This window comes from Pantherophis guttatus, chromosome 16 (genome assembly GCF_059756535.1).
Source record: "Pantherophis guttatus breed Tessera chromosome 16, ASM5975653v1, whole genome shotgun sequence".
NCBI classification, from domain to species: Eukaryota; Metazoa; Chordata; class Lepidosauria; order Squamata; family Colubridae; genus Pantherophis; species Pantherophis guttatus.
The window spans coordinates 2712654-2733785 of record NC_142078.1 but is presented as its reverse complement, the minus strand read 5'-3'; the positions used below and the strand labels follow the sequence as shown (position 1 = coordinate 2733785).

Below are 21132 nucleotides of genomic sequence, written 5' to 3'. Positions count from 1 at the left end.
GAGGGGGGTGGGTGGGCAAGGGGGGTGGGATGGGGTGAGGGTGGAGGGGGGGAGAAAATGTTTGTATCTTTTATAAAACTTTTCAATTAAAAAAAAGGAGAGCGAGCGACTGGTAACTTTTGGGCGCTTGCCTTTTCTGACAGGCAGCTTGCGGGAGAAAGGTGAGAAGTAGGACACGCCGCGTGGCGAAGGGTGAGCCAGCGGTGGCTCTGCAACAAGGCCAGAGTCAGGGAATGGTGCATTCCCTGACCAGGTTGAGGCAGGCAGTGAGCAGGCGGTGGCTCCGGGGCTTCGGTGAATGGCACATCCATGGCCCCTGGCCTCTGACCCAAGGTGAAGGGCGAGTGGGCAGTGGCTCCGGGGCAAGGCCGGAGTCCCTTTCTGGGCATGTCACTTCTGCCTGTTGGGCCACTTCCAGGAAGTAATGACTTTTAGGCGGGTGGGCGGACCCTCCAGCTGCCATCCCATTTCCCACCCTAGGCTTATACTCAAGTCAATAAGTTTTCCCAGTTTTTTGTAGATTAGGTGCCTCGGTTTATATTCGGATCGGCCTATACTTGAGTATATACGGTAAATGCCTTGAGTGTGGAAACAGCTTTACCGAGGATGGAGACCTTCATTAACATCAAAGGATCCACATGGGGGAAGAAACTACAAATGTGGCTGAGCGTGGAAAGACATTTAGTTACGATGTATGTCTGAGGAATTGAATTGAATAATTTGTTTAGCCAAATGTGAAATTTGTCTCTGGTGCAGAAGCTCTCAATGTACATGTAAAAAAACACAAAAATGATAACGGAAGGGACCTTGGAGGCCTTCTAGTCCACCCCTCTGCTCAGGCAGGAAATCCTCTACCGTTTCAGACAAATGGTTGCCCAATCTCTTTTGAAAAGACTTTAGTGATTGAGCACAACAACTTCTCTAGGCAAGCCATTCCACTGCTTAATTTTTCTCACTGTCAGGAAATTTCCCCTGAATTCCAGGTTACTTGTCTCCCTGGTTATTTTCCGTCCATTATTTCTTGTCTTCCCTTCTGGTGCTTTGGAAAATAGGCTGACCCCTCCCCTCTTCCTTGTGGCAGCCCCTCAGGTATTGGAACAGTGCTATTGTGTCACTGCTGCTCCTTTTTTTCACTATCGTCAGGATAGAGAATCAGAGGGACCTTGGAGGTCTTCTAGTCCAACCCCCTGCTTAAACAGCAGAACACTGCAATTTGAAAGAAGTGGCTGTCCAGTCTATTCTTAAAAGCCTCCAGTGATAAAGCACCTACAATTTTTGGAAGGCAAGCTGTTCCACTGGTAGATTTCATATAATCATGCCATGGATACGGTGTCACTAAAATAGCAATTGGATTTAGGCTTATATACCTCCCCATAGTGTTTCCCAGTAGCTGGCGAGAAGCTTTCTGTAAGTGTTGGAAACTATCCTACTTTCACTGCAGCTGCACAGGAGCACTGCAGCGCTAAAACTTTCCAAATTTCGATCCCAAAGGAATATATGGGTCCTCTATTTTGGACGCGTTCTATAGAGGTATATTGGTCCCAAGAATTGTCCTATTGTGCACCGTTTTGCCCAGTGTGAATCAAAAGGCACAACCCAAAGCAAATAATCCAGGCTCACTGCTGTGTTTATTGAACGGTATGTACCGCAGTGGCTGTCCTGCAACAGAATAGTGGGAGACTCCACTGCAGACCAATAGGTATATTTATACACTGCAGAAAAGAGGGAAAATATTAGAGAAGGTGATGAGTACGTGTTCTTAAGTAATGGATCTCAGGTTGCTTTTCTGTTATCTACTATGTTCTTAGAAGAAGAAACACTTGGATCTTGAGATTCAGGGGTTGCTACTGGAACCTTGTGGGGAAACTTACCAATTTCCATTTTGCCCACAGTTCTTTCCATGCGCCTGGAAATTTCTCTCCTGGGTTCATTCTTCCCTTGAACATAAGGCTCTTGACCCTCCTTCCATACATGCTCCTAGGCTGGTGGGAGGGGGGTTAGGCTGTTCCTTGAGCCACAGGGGGGCTTCATTTTTAATATAATAAGAGTTTTCCCCATGTATTTTTCCTCTTTTATTTTTCCCTTTTGTAAGCCACCCAGCGTCATTAGCAGTTGGGCTGCTCTCCAAGTTTAATAAAAGGAGTCCTACCTAAATAACTGGGTACGTGTCTCAAATTTCCTGCCCTTGGATATCCCAGAGCACCACCCGAGAGGATCCTGGCTTTTCTTACAGGAATGCAGGACACGATCTGTAAAAACTATTTCCAAGGTGGCTTCTCATCCTGGAGTCGTGATAGTGAAATGCTTGGGGTGTAACCACCACCTCGTGATTGCTAATAACTTGATTCCATCTTCTCCGGCGTAGATGGAAAAATGTAAGCATTCGGTTCTTTAGGGTTTGATGCTTCAGCTGCTGAAGGTGGACTTAGTTTGTGGGAACTGTTCAGAAGTAAAATTAGTTGCGAGTCAAGGCAGCTGAAGTTTAGTCTGAAACCAGCACATGAAAATAGTCTTAAGAGTCTTCTTAATAGGCGGCTCTTACACTTCTAGGATAGAAGAAGGAAACTGGTGTGTTTCATGTTAGGAACCAGAGTTCGATGGATAAAAAAAAAAAAATCCAGAAAATTGGGGTTTTATTTTGTTTCATATAAGCAACTTGGCTTCCTTACTAATCCCGTGTTCTGTCCCTGTCTCACACACTCACTCAAACAGCCAGCCGAGGGTTAAATAAACTTCTTCCTAACAATACTGATAAGGAACTTGGCAGAAACTCTGTAACTGCCTGCCAAGCATTTCTTTACTCCGATAACAAAACATAAACAAAATACACACAGTTGGTAATAGTCCAAGAGTAATAAAATCCAAAACGTCCAAAGGTACAAAGTGACTCGCCAGAAGATTTAGCTTTGTCCGTCACAGAGTCCGAATGGCCACCACACTCCCTTTTATAGCCTGTGGGGTGTGGTCCAATGACTCAGCTTAATCTCTGGCATGCCTCCTTTTCTGCTGCGCATGCTTATCCCGTCGGCGCTAGCGTGGGTCCAACCATAATGTTTCTTCGTCATTCTCTGACAGCTCGGAAACACCTGGCTCCTGGCCAATCTCTTCCCCTTCGGGAGACACCTGAGGCATTGCCAGAGAGGAGGGGCCTGGAGAGGGAGGCCTGGCCATCTCCTCTCCTTCATGTTCAGAGCCTTCTTCCTCCGATAAGATAGGCTTGGAGGACGGAGCCACAACATGCCAATAGCTTAATAATCCAGAGTTTGTTTCAGAGAACAGAAATCACTGACAAGTGACTTATAAGCTTGGCAGAATTCATAATCCAGAAATTGTGCTTATTTTGAGCAACTTGCAAAGTGAGAATTCCTTCCCTGAGCAGAATGTCCTAGAAATCCTTTTATCACATTATTGTTGACTGAGTTCTTTTCTGAGGCTCATGAAGGGCTTGGCCTACGCGCCGTCTCTGGGCAGCCTTGAATTTGGGAAGAGAAGAGACGTTCCTTCTCTATAAGCCTCTCTGGTCGATTCCCTACTTTACCTCTCACAGTTCCCCATCACAGAGCAAAAGCTCTCCCAACCACAATGATCCAGGAATAGAAATAATAATTTTAGATATAAAGAACTGCTCTCTCTCCTTTGCTCTCTGTAGGGATTAGTATCCTGAACTCGGGACGTTGGTTCCTCTGGATAACTTTGAACATCAGCTCACGGATGTCCTACACACCAAGCCTCCTCCCCTCATCTCCCCCCCTCCTCCTGCAAGAACCATCCTTGAGAAAAGGCCTAGAGCAGAGGAGGAGGAGACTGAGGCAAAGTCTAAGGAAGGAAGTGAATTCACAGCAAGTTAAATGGAGTGTGTGAATTGTAAGCTTCATCGCTAATTTAAAATGACACATAAGCCCTTTTAACATGGTTGTCTACACAATGCATTTTTTCCCCATCTTAACCAAGGCACTTTATCTGGTATGTGAGAATCAATGTTCTACGTGCACCAATGCCAGCAAATGTCTGTAGGAGGCGAAGAAACCAATCACTCAAGCTGCCCATTTAGCACAAATGGCAAAGCTCTTTGGATGTAGGTTGCATTCTGTTCAGGGAAGCGCCACTCATTAACGTAGCTCTGGGTGAACTTCCCATCGCATTCCCTTTGGGTTGCCCTGCTGTTTTGTGTTTTCTTCCATCATCCCAGGTGAGCTCCCTCCATTATTTCTGCTTAGGTGAGGCACCTTTTCCTGACACCATGTTAGATGGTGCCAAGTTTAAGGACAGAAAGAGAGAGCGAAATTTTCTCCTAGAATTTTGAACTTGATTGAATTACCAGCAGGGTTGATCTCCTCTTGGGACAGGCAGCACTGCAGCACTGGCTTTAGGCCAGGCAGAGGGAGGGCTGGATCCTGTGTCAGAGCAGCCCTCAACTGCAGCCCTTGGACAGGGATCAGGCAGGGATCTCGTCCACAGCTGCCCAGTTGAGAATCCAACATTCCTGAACCACTGACAGATGGACATCCAGACTCATACAAGGCCTCCCGCCCCTCCCAGGACAGCCTGCTCTGCTAGTCGCCATCAGAATGACCGACAGCAGTCAAACTCAGGCCTGGGACCCTGGGCATGGCCCTGGAAGACTAAAGGAATTTATTAAAAGAAAAAAATATTAAATTTATTAAAAGTGAAAGTTTAATTGGATTTTATTACCTTTCCTGCCAGTTATATAAAGTTGAATCTGGTTTTCCCATTGACTTTTCTTGTAGGAAGGTCACAAAAGGTGACGAGACCCTGGAACACTGCCGTCATAAAAAGGAATCAATTTATAAGCATCTGAATTTTGATCATGTGACATTAGTGTGAAAAAGAGCCACACGTCACTCTTTTCAGTGCCATTGTAACTTTGAACAGTCACTAAATGAAGTGCTGTAAGTCGAGTACTAACTATCAGGTTATTCTCCCATGTTGATTCGTTGATACTTATAAAGACTTCCGCTCTCCCAGAAACTTTCCATACTCCAGTCACTGATATGGTTTTACTCTTGTGTGAAGCATTTGATGTCTATACAGAGAACCTCTCCTATCGAAGCTCTTTCCACACTCCAGGCATTAATGTGGTTTTTCTCCTGTGTGGATTCTTTGATGTTTATAAAAGTTTCCACTGTGATTGAATGTGTTTTCATACATGAGGACTTCATCTGGTTCCTCTAATGAATGGGTTCTTTGATGCCTATTAAGGCTTCTCTTGTATCCAAAACTCTCTCCACATTCCAGGCATTTATATGGTTCCTCCCTTGAATGGATCCTTTGATGTTTATGAAGGCTGCTGCTTTGACTGAATCTCTTTCCACACTCCAGGCATTTATGAGGTTTTTCTCCTGTGTGGATTCTTTGATGTGTATAAAGGTGGCTCCTATGACTGAAGCTCTTTCCACATTCCAGGCATTTATGAGGTTTTTCTCCTGTGTGGATTTTTTGATGTCTATAGAGGGTGCTCCTACGACCAAAGCTCTTTCCACACTCCAGGCATTTATGTGGTTTTTCTCCTGTGTGGATTCTTTGATGTTTATAAAAGTTTCCACTGTGATTGAATGTGTTTTCATACATGAGGACTTCATCTGGTTCCTCTAATGAATGGATTCTTTGATGCCTATTAAGGCTTCTCTTGTATCCAAAACTCTCTCCACATTCCAGGCATTTATATGGTTCCTCTCTTGAATGGATCCTTTGATGTTTATGAAGGCTGCTGCTGTGACTGAAGCTCTTTCCACACTCCAGGCATTTATGAGGTTTTTCTCCTGTGTGGATTCTTTGATGTTTATAGAGGGTGCTACTATCACCAAAGCTCTTTCCACACTCCAGGCACTTATGAGGTTTTTCTCCTGTGTGGATCCTTAGGTGAATCTGAAGGTGTCCATTTCTTTTGAAGGTTTTTCCACATTCCAGGCACTGATGTTTCTTTCCTCCGTCCTGGATCCTTTGAGGATCTCCAGGTCTTCCGAAGGACCCTCCGCCCTCCAGGCATTTCTTTAGTTGTTCTCCAGAATGGATCCTTTGATGTTTATAAAGGTTTCCCAACTGACTGAAGCTCTTTCCACACTCCAGGCACTTATAAGGTTTCTCTCCTGTGTGGCTCCTCTGATGTCTAGAAAGGGTGCTGCTTTGACCAAAGCTCTTTCCACACTCCAGGCATTTATGAGGTTTTTCTCCTGTGTGGATCCTTTGATGTTTATAAAGGTTGCTGGTATGACCAAAGCTCTTTCCACACTCCAGGCATTTATGAGGTTTTTCTCCTGTGTGGATCCCTTGATGTTTATAATAGTTTCCACTGTGATTGAATGTCTTTTCATACATCACGACTATATCTAGTTCCTCTAATGAATGGATTCTTTGATGCCTATTAAGGCTTCTGTTGTATATAAAACTCTTTCCACATTCCAGGCATTTATATGGTTCCCCCCCTGAATGGATCCTTTGATGTGTATAAAGGGTGCTCCTATCACTGAAGCACTTTCCACACTCCAAGCATTTATGAGGTTTTTCTCCGGAATGGATCCTTTGATGTCTATAAAGGCTGCTCTTATGACTGAAGCTCATTCCACACTCTAGGCATTTATTCAGTTTCTCTCCTGAGTGGATCCTTAAATGACTTTCAAGATGGTCGTTTCTTTTGAAAGATTTTTCACATTCTGGGCACTGATATTTCCTTTCTCCTGTGTGTATGGTTAGATGCCTTTGAAGATCTCCGTTTTTTTGGAAGGATTTTTCACATTCGGGGCATTTGTGCCTCCTTCCTCTCCTGTTGATCCCTCCACCCTCCAGGCACTTATTCGGTTCCTCGCCTGAGTGGATCCTTTGATGTTTATAAAAGTTTCCGCTCTGATTGAATCTCTTTCCACACTCAAGGCATTCGTATGGCTTCTCTCCCGAGTGGATCCTTTGATGTTGATCAAGATTTGATGTCCCATTGAACTTCTTTCCACACTCAAGGCATTGATATCGGTTTCCAACTAAGTGGTTTTTTAGATGGTTTTCAAAATATCCATTTGTTTTGAAGCATTTTTCACATTCCGGGCATTCGTATTTCTTCTCTCTTGAATGGATCCTTTGATGCCTTTGAAGATTTCCATTACTTTTGAAGGTTTTTCCACATTCCGGGCACTGATGTTCTTTTGCTTCCTCCTGGATCGTCTGGGGCTTTTGGGGTCTTCCAAAGGAGCCTCCACCCTCCAGGCCTGTATCGGGGTTTCCGCCCATTTCCTCTTCCCCGCATCGCCCTCCAGGCAGCCACCTTTCCTGGGCTCCGCCTGGGCTCATCCCGCCTGCAGCCCAGGAGCCCCCCGGCCTTTCCCCACCATCTCCCAGGGAAGCCGCGGCGGGACCAGTCAGGGCTGCTCCACGGGGCCCGCTATCCTCCTCCTCCTCTCGGCTGGCACCTCTTTCCTGCATCCGCCGCCATCCTCCGTCCTCCTGCAGGGGAGAAAGAGAAGAGGGTCACGGCTGCATTCCCTTCCCCGCAGGGGAGGCCCAGGGCCAAGCCCCCCTGCCTCCCACAGGCCTCCTGGGCCTGCTCAGAGGTGGGATTCAGCCAGTTCGCACAACTTTGGGAGAACCGGTTGTTAACTTTCTGAGCAGTTAGGCAAACTGTTTGTTGGAAGAAATTATTAGGGTAGAGAACCATTTGTTAAATTACTTGAATCCCACCACTGGGTCGGCTCGAAGCGGACACGGCCTCCTTCCCAGCGTCCCATCCCCCTCTCTGCCCTCAAGACTAGGCCTCAGGCTCCCAGGCCTCCGGAGAGATCCACCCGGACTTCAACTCCCAGCATCCCCTGCGCCAAACCTACATCATCCTGGCTTCTCTGCTGCCGATTCAGGCGGGTCCCTCGTTGCCCGTTTTAGTTCCGGAAGTGGAGGCTTCATGCCCTTTTCTCCACTAGTTCCGCCTGTTCCTTTGGAGGATCTGCCCCACGGAGTCATCCTGCCAATTACCGCCCTCCCCAGAGCAACCAATGGACGTCCGCGTTCATTCAATAACCCAGATGGTGACTGCGCGGTGCCGAGGATGTGGAAGGGGGCAGGGCTCCCCTTGAACTTTGGGGTCCAGTCTCCCCTCCCCCCCACCCGCCGCTCTGTATTGAGGGAGGGGAAGGTCAGGGGCTCTTCTGGGGCTGCGACCTTATAGCAGTCTATGAAGGGGAGTCACTTGGGGCCAGTGATTAAGCCTCTGGGTAGAAAGCAAGAGAGGAGAGTTCAAGTTTGAATCAGCCCAACTTTCTGTCTAGCCCACCTCACAGGATTGTTGTTGGGATAAAAGAGGAGGAAGGTGTCACCATTGCTAGAAGACCTTGTCTTCTTGCAGGCTTTCTCCTTTGTTTTGTTGCATATGTTCTCCACCTTATTTGTAAAAATAATAAAGGCAGGATCCCAATAAATACATAAACTCACCATGTGTGACTCACTCGTCTGTTTTTAAATAGCAACTACATGATCTCTATTTGATGCAGGAAAATTCTTGATCCTGGATGTAAAAATTTCGGAATTCATGCACAAAAGGAGACCATCTCCAGTTAAAGAGGAGCTAAGGAGGAGAACCTCCTGCCAATGGTTCCTGCTGGTGAATTTCCTCATAGAAGTCATAGAAGTCATCATAGAATGATGAAACCATAAAATACATTGAGTGCTTGTGAAGCGCAAACAGAAAACATTGATTCTGGATGAAATTCCACACGTGACCAATTTTTGTGTCAGTCTTTCCCAGCTGGGTTTGTGTCTTTCTTGAAAGTTGCAGATGTATTTAGAGACACTCAGAATACTCTGTTGTGTAGTTGCTGAAAAAGCAAGTTCTCACATACCAAATAGAGAGCCTTCGTCAAGAAGGGAAAAACAAGCATTCTTAACCTTAAAAAAGAGGTATAGACTGCCATGTTAAAAGGGCTAATATGTCATTTTATGTTAGTCATTTAAAAGGTGCCAGTCCATGGGTGGAGGGCTACATCGCAGGGCACACTGGCCTGGGCAGCAGCAGCAGCAGGAGCCCCCTCCAAAGGGGGAGGGGGTGTAGGAGGAAAATATATATGTGTGTCAACTGGAGCATCAGGTTTCCAAGGATTCAAAAAAAGTTGAAAAATCCAAATATGCAGGGGTGAATATTGGAGGGGATTTCCCCCTCTGCTGCAGTTTTCCAAAGGGGCCCTTCAGAAAGGAGGAGGGATGAAAAAGGAGAAGATGAATCCATGTGTGTGTGTGTATGTGTGTGTGTGGGGGGGGTCTGTAGAGGGGCTGGCAAGGCAGCTGGAGGGGAGGGCCTGGCTGACTCAACCCTCTTACTGTCTCTGGGATGTATTTTTCGGTTATCGTTCATGACGGTTGGATATATTGCCCCAAACTGTACAGGTAGTACTAAGTAGATCTACAATCAGAATTGAGACAAAAATTTCTGTTCTTGACAGTTGCTGCACCCCATTTTTTGCCATAATTGGCAGGTCATATCCTACAGTTGTGAAGTTGTTTTGTGAATCCTCCAATGACTTTGTGGGACACCAGCTGGGAAGGTTACCAATACTGATGACGTGACCCTGGGACAGCACAGCCGTCATAAATACATGCCAGTGACTAAACGCCTGGATTTTGACCACATGACCACAGGGATGCTGGAACAGTCGAACGTGAGAAAACTGGTCAAGGCCACTTTTTTCAGTGCTGCTATAACTTCACTAAGTCACTAAGCAAATAGTTGTAGGTCAAGGACTATCTGTACAGTGCTTTAAAAATAATCCAAAATAGCCCCCAAATTGGAACCCACAGAGGTCAAACTTTTTCCTGCAACAAATCTGCAAAACTAGCCCAATTTGGTAGAAAAACCGTTCAACTGCCCACACTGTTTCCCACTCGCATTTCAACTCAATCCCCAAACTGTCCTCCTAGACTCGGTTTGGCTTTTCAAGGAAAAGAAAATGCCATTCTTGCTCTTTACCCTGATGTTCTCCTCAATACAGTTCAATAAAGGTTTGCAAACTCAGAAGATATAAATATGGGAATTCTCAAATTCAAAATAAAATGTCTCATCCCACTGAAGAACTTTCCCTCCCAGAAACTCAACTGGTTTCTAATCAGCTAGAAGCGATGCCTGACCAGGTTGTGCAGGATTGTCTGGGACACAACACATCCTCTCCACAACTGCTGGGAAGAGGCTCTGCGGTATCCGAAGCAGCACATTAGATTCAATCAGTTTTCTTCCATATGAAGAAGTATCCACCTTGTGAACTCCCAAGTCTCTTGTTATGTAATCTAAATGGGCTGTGATTAATGTGTACGTAGCATATGTATGGGTATATCTATATTCTTTTGAGAGTAGGCCTCAGAAGTCCATTCTTTAACTTCAAAGTCTAACAATCGGAGCAGCCCTCAACTGCAGCCCTTGGACAGGGATCAGGCAGGGATCTCGTCCACAGCTGCCCAGTTGAGAATCCAACACTCCTGAACCACTGACAGATGGACATCCAGACTCATACAAGGCCTCCCGCCCCTCCCAGGACAGCCTGCTCTGCTAGTTGCCATAAGAATGACCGACAGCAGTCAAACTCAGGCCTGGGACCCTGGGCATGGCCCTGGAAAACTAAAGGAATTTATTAAAAGAAAAAAATATATTAAATTTATTAAAACTTTTAATTGGATTTTATTACCTTTCTTGCCAGGCACTTGTGAGGTTTTTCTCCTGAGTGGATGCTAAGATGCCTTTGAAAATGGTCCTTTCTTTTGAAGGTTTTTCCACATTCCGGGCAGTGATATTTCTTTGCTTCCTCCTGGATCCATTGGATCTTTGGGGGTCTTCCGAAGGAGCCTCCGCCCTCCAGGCCCGTCTCGGGGTCTCCGCCCATTTCCTCCTCCCTGCATCGCCCTCCAGGCAGCCGCTTTCCCCGGGCTCCCCCTGGGCTCCTCCCTCCTGCAGCCCCGGAGCCCCCCGGCCTTTCCCCGCCGTCTCCCAGGGAAGCCACGCCGGGACCGGGCAGGGCTGCTCCGCGGGGCCCGCTCTCCTCCTCCTCCTCCTCTCGGGCGGCGCCTCTTTCCTGCATCCGCTGCCATCCTCCGTCCTCCTGCAGGGGAGAAAGAGAAGAGGGTCACGGCTGCCTCCCCTTCCCCTCAGAGGAGACCCAGGCCCAAGCCCCCCCCTCGTGCGGACCCGAAAGAGACCCTCCCAGCATCCCCTGCGCCAAACCTGCATCATTTGTCACAGATCGAAGCAGCTTCCCTCGTTGCCCGTTTTGTTCCCGGAAGTGGAGGCTTCGCGCCCTTTTTCCTCCACTAGTTCCGCTTTTTCCTTCGGGGGATCCGCCCCTCGGAGTCCTCCTGCCAATCGGCGTCCGCCATCCCGAGAGCGACCAATCGGCGTCCGCCTTCCTTCAATCAGGCCCACGGCGCCTGCGCCCTGCCGAGGGGGTTGCTGGTCCTGCGCGAAGGTGAGGCGGGGGGGGGAGGTCTCCCTTTGATCTTTGGGGTCCGGTGTTCTCCCCCTCCCCCCATCCAGGCAGGCGGAGGTTGGGGGGCCCTTCTGGGGCTGTGACGTTCCCTCCCCTCCCCCAACCGGCGTCTCTCCCTAGACAAGGCGGGGGGGGTGGAAATGGGGGGGGCACCCAGGCAGGCGGGGCTGAAGGGGCTCCTGGGGGTCTCCAGGCTTAGAGACCGAGGAGGCTCCTCCCTGCAGCTCCTGACCCCCCTTTCCCGCCTCTCCCCCCAAGGACCCCTTTGAAAATCTGCAGGGGGGGAAATCCCCCCAGGACCCCCCCCATTAATATGTGGACCCCTTCAGCCTCTGCTGAGCCCCTGAGGTCGAAACCTCCAGGAAGGCCCACCTTTCCCCCCCATTGCAGCCCCCCCAGCTCTGCCCCCCTCCCCTTAAATGCTCCATAGCTGGAGGACCCCCACCGCCTTGGGTTGGTGGGGGGGCTTTTCCTATTTAAATCCTGCGCCCCAAAGGCTGGAGGGGGTCCTGGCCCTGCTCCTCTCTTGCACTGCAGCTTCTCCTGGGCTGGGAGGGGATCCTGATTGAGCAACTCCATAAGTTTTTAAAGTTTTATGCCCCCCCTCCCTCTGGCCAAGAGCAACTTTTTAAGATTTGACATCATTTTAATGTTCTTGCTTTACCTGGGGTTTTAATGTTGTTTTTGCAGTAAATACCTGGGGTAAGGTGATGCTGGAGCCCAGTGAGGTCCTCAAGGGGTTTTTAGGTGCATGTAGGAAGTTCCCTTGTCAGCTAACAGAATAAGAACAACCGAGCGGGAAGGGGCCTCGGAGGTCCTCTAGTCTGTCCCCCTGCTCAAGCAGGAGAGCTTATCCAAAAAGTGCTTTTTCAAGAGGCAACTTCGTTTTCTTTGACTTTCCTTGAAGATGTTTCACTTCTCATCCAAGAAGCTTCTTCAGTTCTTCACCACCAAAGAAGCTTCTTGGATGAGAAGCGAAACGCCTTCAAAGGAAATCCAGCTGCCTCTTGAAAAAGCTCCTTTGGGACAACCCTGACCTGGATGATGGAGAAGCTCCAGAGACCTTCAGGAGGCCTGATAGTGGGAATATGCTGCCTTTGGAGGATCTGGGCTGCTCTTTATTGGCTTTTTATGTTATTTTTCTACTCTTATTAAAGCACGTGTAGTTGTATAAATGTCATACTTACATACATTCCCCACAATTGAAATAAGGTATTCAATTCTGGGGGTCCGAGAAGCCGAAGACTGGGGGCAAGGGGGGGTGGCCAGTTGAGGGGGGCAACAGCTTCTCCTTTATCATTCTCTGCCCCTATTTTCAGGCCATGAGCCTTGACTCTGGGGCCAGAAGTACGGAAGCAATTGGGAAGACTGGCTTGCAAAGGCCTCAAACGCTCCTGGCAGCTGTTCACATGTAAGGAGGGCTCGCATGAAAGGCCCCGTGGCTCTTGGCGGGACAGAGGCCCACGAGTGGAAGTGGTGGAGGGCTCCGTCTCTGTAGCAGAAGGGAGAGTAGCCCCCGGTGCCATCCTTGCAGCCGGCAAATACAAATACCAGAGACATTACAGAGGCCTAATAACAGAATGTGTTTGTTACAGGAGATACATAAAGGCATAATATATGTGATTCAAATGCAAAGGCATATATGTATTACAGGAACCTCATGGTTACAGAATCTGGTATACCAGTATATCATATTCTAGTATTCTTTATTATATCCTTATTATTTTTTCCCTTCAAAGCTATGCAATATTTTGTTTTCGTAGAACTCGTTCAAGGGAGACAGGATTTTGTCCTGGATTGCTATATTACTTTGGGATTCAGAAAAAGTTGCCTTACCTAAGCAGAAATAATGGAGGGAGTTCACTTGGGATGATGGAAAAAAGCACAAAACAACATGGCAACACAAAGGGTGTGACGGGAAGTTCATCCAGAGCTACATTAATGAGTGGAGCTTCCGTGTCATCATATTCAATATGTATCATCATTTTCTTAGTACATGTTTATCTTTCCTCTTACATTTAAATTTAATGTATTGCAACATATTTCGCCCATATTTCTTATTTTTACACTTATTGTCTCTATCCATTGATAAAATTTCCCCCATATGCTGTAACACTCCGATTCTTCCTTCCCACTAATTGCTAATATTAATCTACTCATTTCTGCACATTCTAATATTTTCTTAATTAGCTCTCCCTTTGTAGGAATTTTTTCTGCTTCCCAATTTTGTGCAAATACCATTCTTGCTGCCTTTATTACATGTATAATCAAATATGTATTTTCTCTACTAAATTTATCCCGTAAGATACCCAACAGGAACAGCTCCGGTTTACGATCAATGTGTTGCTGTATCATTTTCTCTAGCCATATGCGAATTTTTGCCCAATAATTTCTCGCTTCTCGACATGTCCACCATATGTGATAGTACGATCCCGATGTCTGGTGGCATTTCCAACATTAAGCTGATTTATCTTTGAACATTTTTGCCAATCTATATCCGGTGACATGTGCCATCTATAAAACATGTCACCGGAAAGATTGGCAAAAATGTTTAAAGATAAACTTTGTTTAAATTTTTAAATAAATGTTGTACCAAGATGTTACACTGATTGATTAATGATGAATTGTTTGTTTAAAAATAAAAATATTTTTTTTCTCAAAAAAAAAAAGAGTGGAGCTTCCCTTGACAGAGGCAGTCTACATACAAAAATCTGCCTTTTGTGCCAAAATATGAGAACTGGGCAGCTTGAGTGATTGGTTTGGTCGCCTCCTTCACACATTTGCCTGGCACTGGTGGGTGTGGAAAAGGCGGAGCAGGTGAGCCTTGGGAGGAGGCCGAGGGAGGCCTGCCATCTCTGAGGGAATTCTGAGGGCTTCATGACCTCACCCATGCAGGCTCAACTGCCAGTTACTGTCAGTTATCAGAGTGAAGGTGCCTTCCAAGAGGTGGGTTGGTTTCCGAAGGGCTCCTGGACTCTGGGAAATCTTCCCTCTATTTGCAGCCAATTTACCAGAGTTGTATTGCAAGGGTGAAAATGCCCATTTGGCCTCTTACCTGCCTGGGTGCCCCTCCAACCTCCCCCCCCACCTTGCCTAGGGAGGGAGCCTGGATGGGGGGGGGGGAGTCCCAGTCCCAGAAGGGCCCCTCAACCTGCCTCGTTTTCTATTACTTTTATTTATTGGTTGATCGTTTTAAATCATGTCTTAGTCTCCAAACTTCCAAAGGAAGGAACAGAGAGAAAAGAGAGACAAAGAGACAAGAAAGAAAGAGAAAGAAAGAAAGAAAGAAAGAAAAAGTAAGAAAGAGGAAGAGAGGGAGGGAGAGAGAAAGAGAAAGAGAGAGAAAGAAGAGGACGGAAGCACCACAAACCCTGACAGCAGACTTGGCTTCAGAAGACACTTTGAAACAGCCCAGCAATCTAGGGGTGGAAGGGATCTCGGAGGTCATCTGGTCCAACCCCCTGCTGCAGCAGGAAACCTGACATCTCTGGATTATTTTGGTGCCTCTAACAGAGAGGAAAATTGCCAGAAAGGAGAAGGACAAGGCTGCCATGCAGAGGAAGGCAGAGATAGTCCTGGATTTATGATCACAATTGAGCCCAAAATTATGGTGGCTAAGCAAGAGCGTTGTTAAGTGAGTTTCACCACATTTTACTCCATCCATGACATTCCCTGGACTAACAGTGAGTGACGTGCATCAAGTTGGCCACGCCCACCCGGTCACATGACCACCAAGCCACGCCCACCAAGCTACACCCACAGAACCCATAGGGAAAATGTTTGGATTTCATCCCTGAATGGGAGAGTCGGTCTGGGACCGTGGGGTTATCGGGGTCTCCCTTCTCAAGAGGGACCTGGTCTGCAGTTGAGGACAGTTCTGGGCGGCAGCAAAGAGACCAGACTAGAAAGGGGATTGAAAACAGACTGGAGACCTTGGCGTTTCTTGAGAGGTTTTCCCAAACTTTCTGAGACGTTCAAAAGGCAAAAGAATCAGGAGTTGGGGAGCACCTATTTATGAAAAGGCAGATGCTTTCAGGAGCTGCAGCATGCAGCCCAACTCCTGATTTTTTTTAGGAGGGGGGAGCATAGAATTTCTCTTCAAAAGGCCGGAGTTTTGAAAGTACCACACAAGTAGGGGAACCAGGAGAAAAGATCCAAGCCAATTGCCCAGGGAAACGGCAACAAACTTTGTCTAATTCCACAGCTGCTGATTAACTTAGGACCTGGTTATTGACGGGACCGCCTGCTGCCACCAGTAGCCTCCCACTGGCCGGTACGCTCCCATAGAGAGGGGCTCCTCCGGGTGCCGTCGGCCAAACAATGTCGACTGGCGGCCCCCAGGGGGAGAGCCTTCTCTGTGGGGGCACCCACTATCTGGAACGAGCTCCCCCCGGAGATTCGGAGGATCCCGGACCTACACACCTTCCGCCACGCTCTCAAGACCTTTTTATTCTACCAGGCTGGCCTGGCCTAATTCTCCCCTTTTTCCTTTTTAAAATGTAAATTTTAATCGGTTTTAAATTATTGGGGTGTTTTAAATTTGTCTACGGCCAAATTGTTTAATTCGGTTTTATTCTGCTTTTAAATTTTGTATTTACGTGTTTTAACTTGTGACTGTTCACCGCCCTGAGTCCTTCGGGAGTAGGGCGGTATATAAATTAAATAAAACGAACATAAACATTAAATTGAGGAATAAATTCCAAACCAACAGTCCACGATAAGCAAACAAATAAAAAAAAACCCTCCTCTCTACCTTCAAGGAAACCAGATTAAAAGAGGGCCAGAATCTGGCTAAAAACTTTTATTGTTTTGCCTGAAAATCCTTCAATGAGTTACTAAAAGAGAGGGCTCGCTGCAAATATATTACTTTTGGGATGGCCGCAATAGCTCTAGAGGTAGCCCGCATTTAACCATTTCTTATGGCAGTCCTGAATGAAGGGACAACCGGTCCTTGAAGTTATGGGCATTGCCAATGCTCTTGTGGCCAGGGAAGGAAAATTCCCTTTATGCCTTTTTCCGCCATCTTGCTGCCCTGGCATCATGGTGCGCATGAATGTTCTGGCAGATGCCCTTCAAAGCATGAAGAATGCAGAGAAAGGGGAAAGTTCTCATCAGGCCCTGCTCCAAAATAATTGTCCGCTTCTTCACCGTGATGACGAAACACGGCTCCAGAGGTGAATTGGAGATAATTGATGACCACAGAGCTGGCAAAATTGTTGTGAGTTCCCTTTCTGCTGCCATGTTGTTTTGGGTTTTGTTCCATCCTCCCAGGTGAGCTCCCTCCGTTATTTCTCCTTAGGTGCAGACCCCTTTTTCTGACTCCCAAACTATTGGTAGATGGGGCCAAGTTTAAAGGCAGAGAGAGGGAGAAATTCTCTCCTCGGATTTTGAACTTCAGGCATCGTTTCTCATACAGCAATCCAGACATAAAACGAAATCCTGTCTCCCTTGAAGAAGTTCTTCCAAAATCAAATCCTGCAGAGTTTAATGATGCTGAACCCCCAAGGCACATGACCCTCTTTTGCCCAAGTTCCAAGTGTTGAGGGATCCAGCAGTTAAAGGGACCCAGAAAGAAACCAAATTGGATCTTATCAAAATTGCCTGATTCCCTATTTCCTTTTTCCAACCATAATGTGTTGGAATGAGAGGAAATTCACATGCAGGAACCATTGGCAGGAAATTCTCACCCTTACGTCGTCTTTAACTGGAGCTGGTCTGCTTTTGGGCAGGAATTCAGAATTCTTATATCCAGGAACAAGAATTTTCCTGCATCAAATAGAGGCCATGTAGATGCTTCTTAAAAACAGACTTGAGTGAGTCACACATAGCGAGTTTATTTATTTATTGGGAATTATTATTTCTACAAAGAAGGCGGAGAAGACATGCAGCAAAATGAAGGGGAATATTTGGAGCTGAGGGTTGAACTGAGGGGTCTCTGGAGCTCTCTGAGCCCCCCTCCCTTTTAGCCATGAGGAAGGAAGCTACTTTGGGCAATGAAACCTCTGCAAGAAGAGAAGCCCCCAGGAGCCCCTCCCCCTCCCATCCAGCACAGCTTCCTCCTCTCTTCCCCCAACAACAACCCTGTGAGGTGGGCTGGACTGAAAAGGGAGCTGTGCAACCCTTGAACTCAGGGTCTCTTCATAACAACCGTGGGCACCCCGCAGGCGCAATCCAGGTGATTGAAGAAACAAAGACGCTGATTGGTCGCTCTGGAGACGGTGACGATTGGCAGGAGGATTCCTTGGGGCGGGCCCTCCAAAGGAACAAACGGAACTTTTGGAGGAAAAAGGGCGTGAAGCCTTCACTTCCGGAACTAAAACGGGCAATGAGGAATCGGTGACAGAGAAGCCAGGATGATGCAGGCTGGGCGCAGGGGATGCTGGGAGTTGAAGTCCGGGAGGGTCTCTCCGGAGAAGGCAGGTCTGGGAGCCCGAGGCCTAATCTTGAGGGCGGGGAGGGAGACGGGAGACTGGGAAGGAGGCCGTGTCCGCTTGGCGAATGCCCGGGAGGCCCGTGGGAGGCGGGGGGGGCTTCGGCCTGGGCCTCCCCTGCGGGAAAAGGGACGCAGCCATGACCCTCTTCTCTCTCTCCCCTGCAGGAGGACGGAGGATGGCGGCAGATGCAGGAAAGAGGCACCGCCCGAGAGGAGGAGGAGGAGAGCGGGCCCCACGGAGCAGCCCTGCCTGGTCCTGGCACGGCTTCCCTGGGAGACGGCGGGGAAAGGCCGGGGGCTCCGAGGCTGCAGGAGGGAGGAGCCCAGGGGGAGCCCAGGAAAGGCGGCTTCCTGGAGGGCGATGCGGGGAGGAGGAAATGGGCGGAGACCCCGAGACGGGCCTGGAGGACGGAGGCTCCTTCGGAAGACCCCAAAAGTCTCAAAGGATCCAGGAGGGAGGAAAGAAACATCAGTGCCCGGAATGTGGAAAAACCTTCAAAACAAACGGAAATCTTGAAAACCATTTAAAAATCCACACAGCAGAGAAACCATTTAAATGCCCGGAATGTGAAAAATCCTTCAAAAGAAACGACCATCTTCAAAGGCATCTTAGCATCCACTCAGGAGAAAAACCTCACAAATGCCTGGAGTGTGGAAAGAGCTTCAATCAGAGGAGCAGCCTTTATACACATCAAAGGATCCATTGGGGAGAGAAGCCTTATAATTGCCTGCAGTGTGGAAAGAACTTTCTTCATACCAGCAACCTTTTTAGACATCAAAGGATCCATTTGATAGAGAAACCGAAGAAATGCCTGGAGGGCGGAGGCTCCTTCGGAAGACCCGGGAATCCCCAAAGGATCCTGGAGGGAGGAAGGAAATATCAGTGCCCGGAATGTGGGAAAACCTTCAAACGTAATGGACAGCTTCAGAGCCACCTAAGGATCCATTCAGGAGAAAAGAAATACAAATGCCCAGAATGTGAAAAATCCTTCAAAAGAAATGACCATCTTCAAAGGCATCTAAGGATCCACTCAGGAGAAAAACCTCATAAATGCTTGGAGTGTGGAAAGAGCTTCAGTCAAAGGGGAAACCTTTATTCACATCAAAGACTCCATTTAGAAATCAGGTACCAATGCTGGCAATGTGAAAAATCCTTCAAAACAATTCAAATCCTTGAAAAACATGTAAGAATCCACTCATTAGAGAAACCATTTAAATGCCTGGAGTGTGGAAAGACCTTCGATCATTGGAGCAACTTTGATAGACATGAACAAATCCATTCAGAAGAAAAAAAATACGAATGCCCGGAATGTACAAAATCCTTTAAAAGAAACAGCCATCTTCAAAGGCATCTAATAATCCACTCAGGAGAAAAATCTCACAAATGCCTGGAGTGTGGAAGGAGCTTCAGTCAGAGGAGCAGCCTTTATAGACATCAAAGAGTCCATTTACAAGAAGAGTATGAATGTGGGGAATGTAAAAAATCCTTCAAAACAATTCAAATCCTTGAAAAACATCTAAGAATGCACAAGCCAAATATATGCCTGGAGTGTGGAAAGAGCTTCAGTCAAAGGGGAAGTCTTGATAGCCATCAAAGAATCCACACAGGAGAAAAACCCTACAAATGCCTGGAGTGTGGAAAGAGCTTCAGTAATGGTTCAAACTTCTGTCGACATCAAAGAGTCCACACAGGAGAAAAACCACATAAATGCCTGGAATGTGGAAAGTGTTTCAGTAGGAGAGGAACACTGTATGGACATAAAATGATTCACACAGGAGAAAAACCGCATAAATGTCTGCAGTGTGGAAAGAGCTTCAGTCAGAAAGGAACCCTTGACGGACATCAAAGAATCCACTCAGGAGAAAAACCCTACAAATGCCTGGAGTGTGGAAAGAGCTTTATTGAGCGTAGTAGCCTCCGTCGACACCAAAGTGTCCACACAGGAGAAAAACCACATAAATGCCTCGAATGTGGAAACTGTTTCAGTCGGAGAGGACATCTTAAGAGACATCAAAGAATCCACTCGTGGGAGAAACCATATAAATGTCTGGAGTGTGGAAAAAGCTTCGGTCAGAGAGGAAAACTTTCACTCCATCAAAAAATCCATTCCGGAGAAAAACCACATTAATGCCTGGAGTGTGGAAAGAGCTATACTCAGCGTAGGGGCCTCCATCGATTCATGCGGGAGAAAAATTATAAACATGAGTTTGAAAAACCTTCAGTCCCAGAGTGTATCTCAGGAATTGAATTGAATTGCGCATTAAATCTGGCCAAGTGTGAATAGGCACACTAGGAATTTGTCTTAAGCTCTCAGTGTACATACAAAGCAACAGAATAATGATATTCATGATAATTAGAATAATTCCAATTGAGAGTCGAATAAAGTAGATATTAAGAATGGTAAATAATAACTGCCAAATAAGGGACTTTCCCAGGCTGAATAATAAAGGACTTTTTCAATTGTACATATGAGATGTTTCAACTGGCTGAAATTGAACCTTTTCACAACAGACTTTCCTGACTCATGATGCCATTTCCCATCTGGACGTTCTTTTAATGCAAGGCTCATTATTGTAATATGGGATGTTAATTTCCACGTCTCTGATGTAGCTGTAACTGAGCAAGGTGATTTCTTCCAGGGTGGATTTGATTTAAATCAGGTTGATTTAAATCACGATTTAATTTATTATACAAATCACTAGCAAAAAGGCCCATGGTTACTGTGAAATTGTGTGAATGTATCAATACAGTGCATGTTATCTCAGTTTGCAGAACTTGGATTCATTGAATGAGTTTTCCAGAAATTTAAATATTGCAGAAAATACCCTTTCATGCTTCATAACTAAGCTCCATTTCATGCTGAATAAACTAAATTGTTAATACATCTAAAATATAGAACGATCTTTAGATAGATTTTTACATCAAAAGCATTTTATTGAAATGAATTTGCTAAAAATAAAAAACCCGATTTCAATAAAAAAATCTATTTTTTAAAAAAAATTAAATTGATTTCTATCCACTGATTTCTTCTAAGCAATCAACTGTTGTTTTGTACTTTTTCTACTGTCTGGAGTATAAAATGAAACCTGATTCTTTGTCCTGGATTCCTTCTTTTCATTGAGGGAAATCTCTTTGTTACAATACTCTTAATAAGTTGCCTTTAAATGCTCATCCCATTCAGAGCCTAATTGGAGCAAGTGTGCTGTGGCTGAATCTAGGACTCATTTGGCCTTCAT

The 21132-nt window shown here is 46.5% G+C and overlaps 2 protein-coding genes and 1 long non-coding RNA gene across 3 annotated transcripts; 2 read left to right on the top strand and 1 right to left on the bottom strand.

Moving 5' to 3' along the window:
- Positions 1 to 1609: 1609 nt before the first annotated feature.
- On the bottom strand, positions 1610 to 11284 carry LOC148111725 (uncharacterized). The gene is made up of 3 exons (XM_087879758.1): positions 11201 to 11284; positions 10668 to 11078; positions 1610 to 7452 (listed from the first exon to the last, which is right to left on the bottom strand). The coding sequence occupies exons 1-3, from the start codon at positions 11207 to 11209 to the stop codon at positions 5092 to 5094; spliced, it is 2781 nt and encodes a 926-aa protein (XP_087735884.1). The 5' UTR covers positions 11210 to 11284; the 3' UTR covers positions 1610 to 5091.
- A 33-nt stretch (positions 11285 to 11317) lies between these two features.
- On the top strand, positions 11318 to 14131 carry LOC148111724 (uncharacterized). Its single transcript, XR_015730215.1, has 2 exons — positions 11318 to 11441; positions 12782 to 14131. It is a non-coding gene; the product is annotated as an uncharacterized LOC148111724 (long non-coding RNA).
- A 3476-nt stretch (positions 14132 to 17607) lies between these two features.
- LOC132710130 (uncharacterized) lies at positions 17608 to 20896 on the top strand. Its single transcript, XM_060685605.2, has 2 exons — positions 17608 to 17882; positions 18061 to 20896. Exons 1-2 carry the CDS (start codon positions 17816 to 17818, stop codon positions 20022 to 20024), a joined length of 2031 nt encoding a protein of 676 aa, XP_060541588.2. The 5' UTR covers positions 17608 to 17815; the 3' UTR covers positions 20025 to 20896.
- Positions 20897 to 21132: the final 236 nt, after the last annotated feature.

Bases quoted from the DNA above. Each gene is read 5' to 3' on its own strand.
- LOC148111725 (XM_087879758.1), bottom strand. The intron at 7,453-10,667 runs GTAATAAAATCC...TCTCCCCTGCAG, and splicing joins ACAAGTGCCTGGCAAGAAAG to GAGGACGGAGGATGGCGGCG.
- LOC132710130 (XM_060685605.2), top strand. From the start codon at position 17,816: ATGATGCAGGCTGGGCGCAGGGGATGCTGGGAGTTGAAGTCCGGGAGG. The intron at 17,883-18,060 runs GTCTGGGAGCCC...TCTCCCCTGCAG, and splicing joins GGTCTCTCCGGAGAAGGCAG to GAGGACGGAGGATGGCGGCA.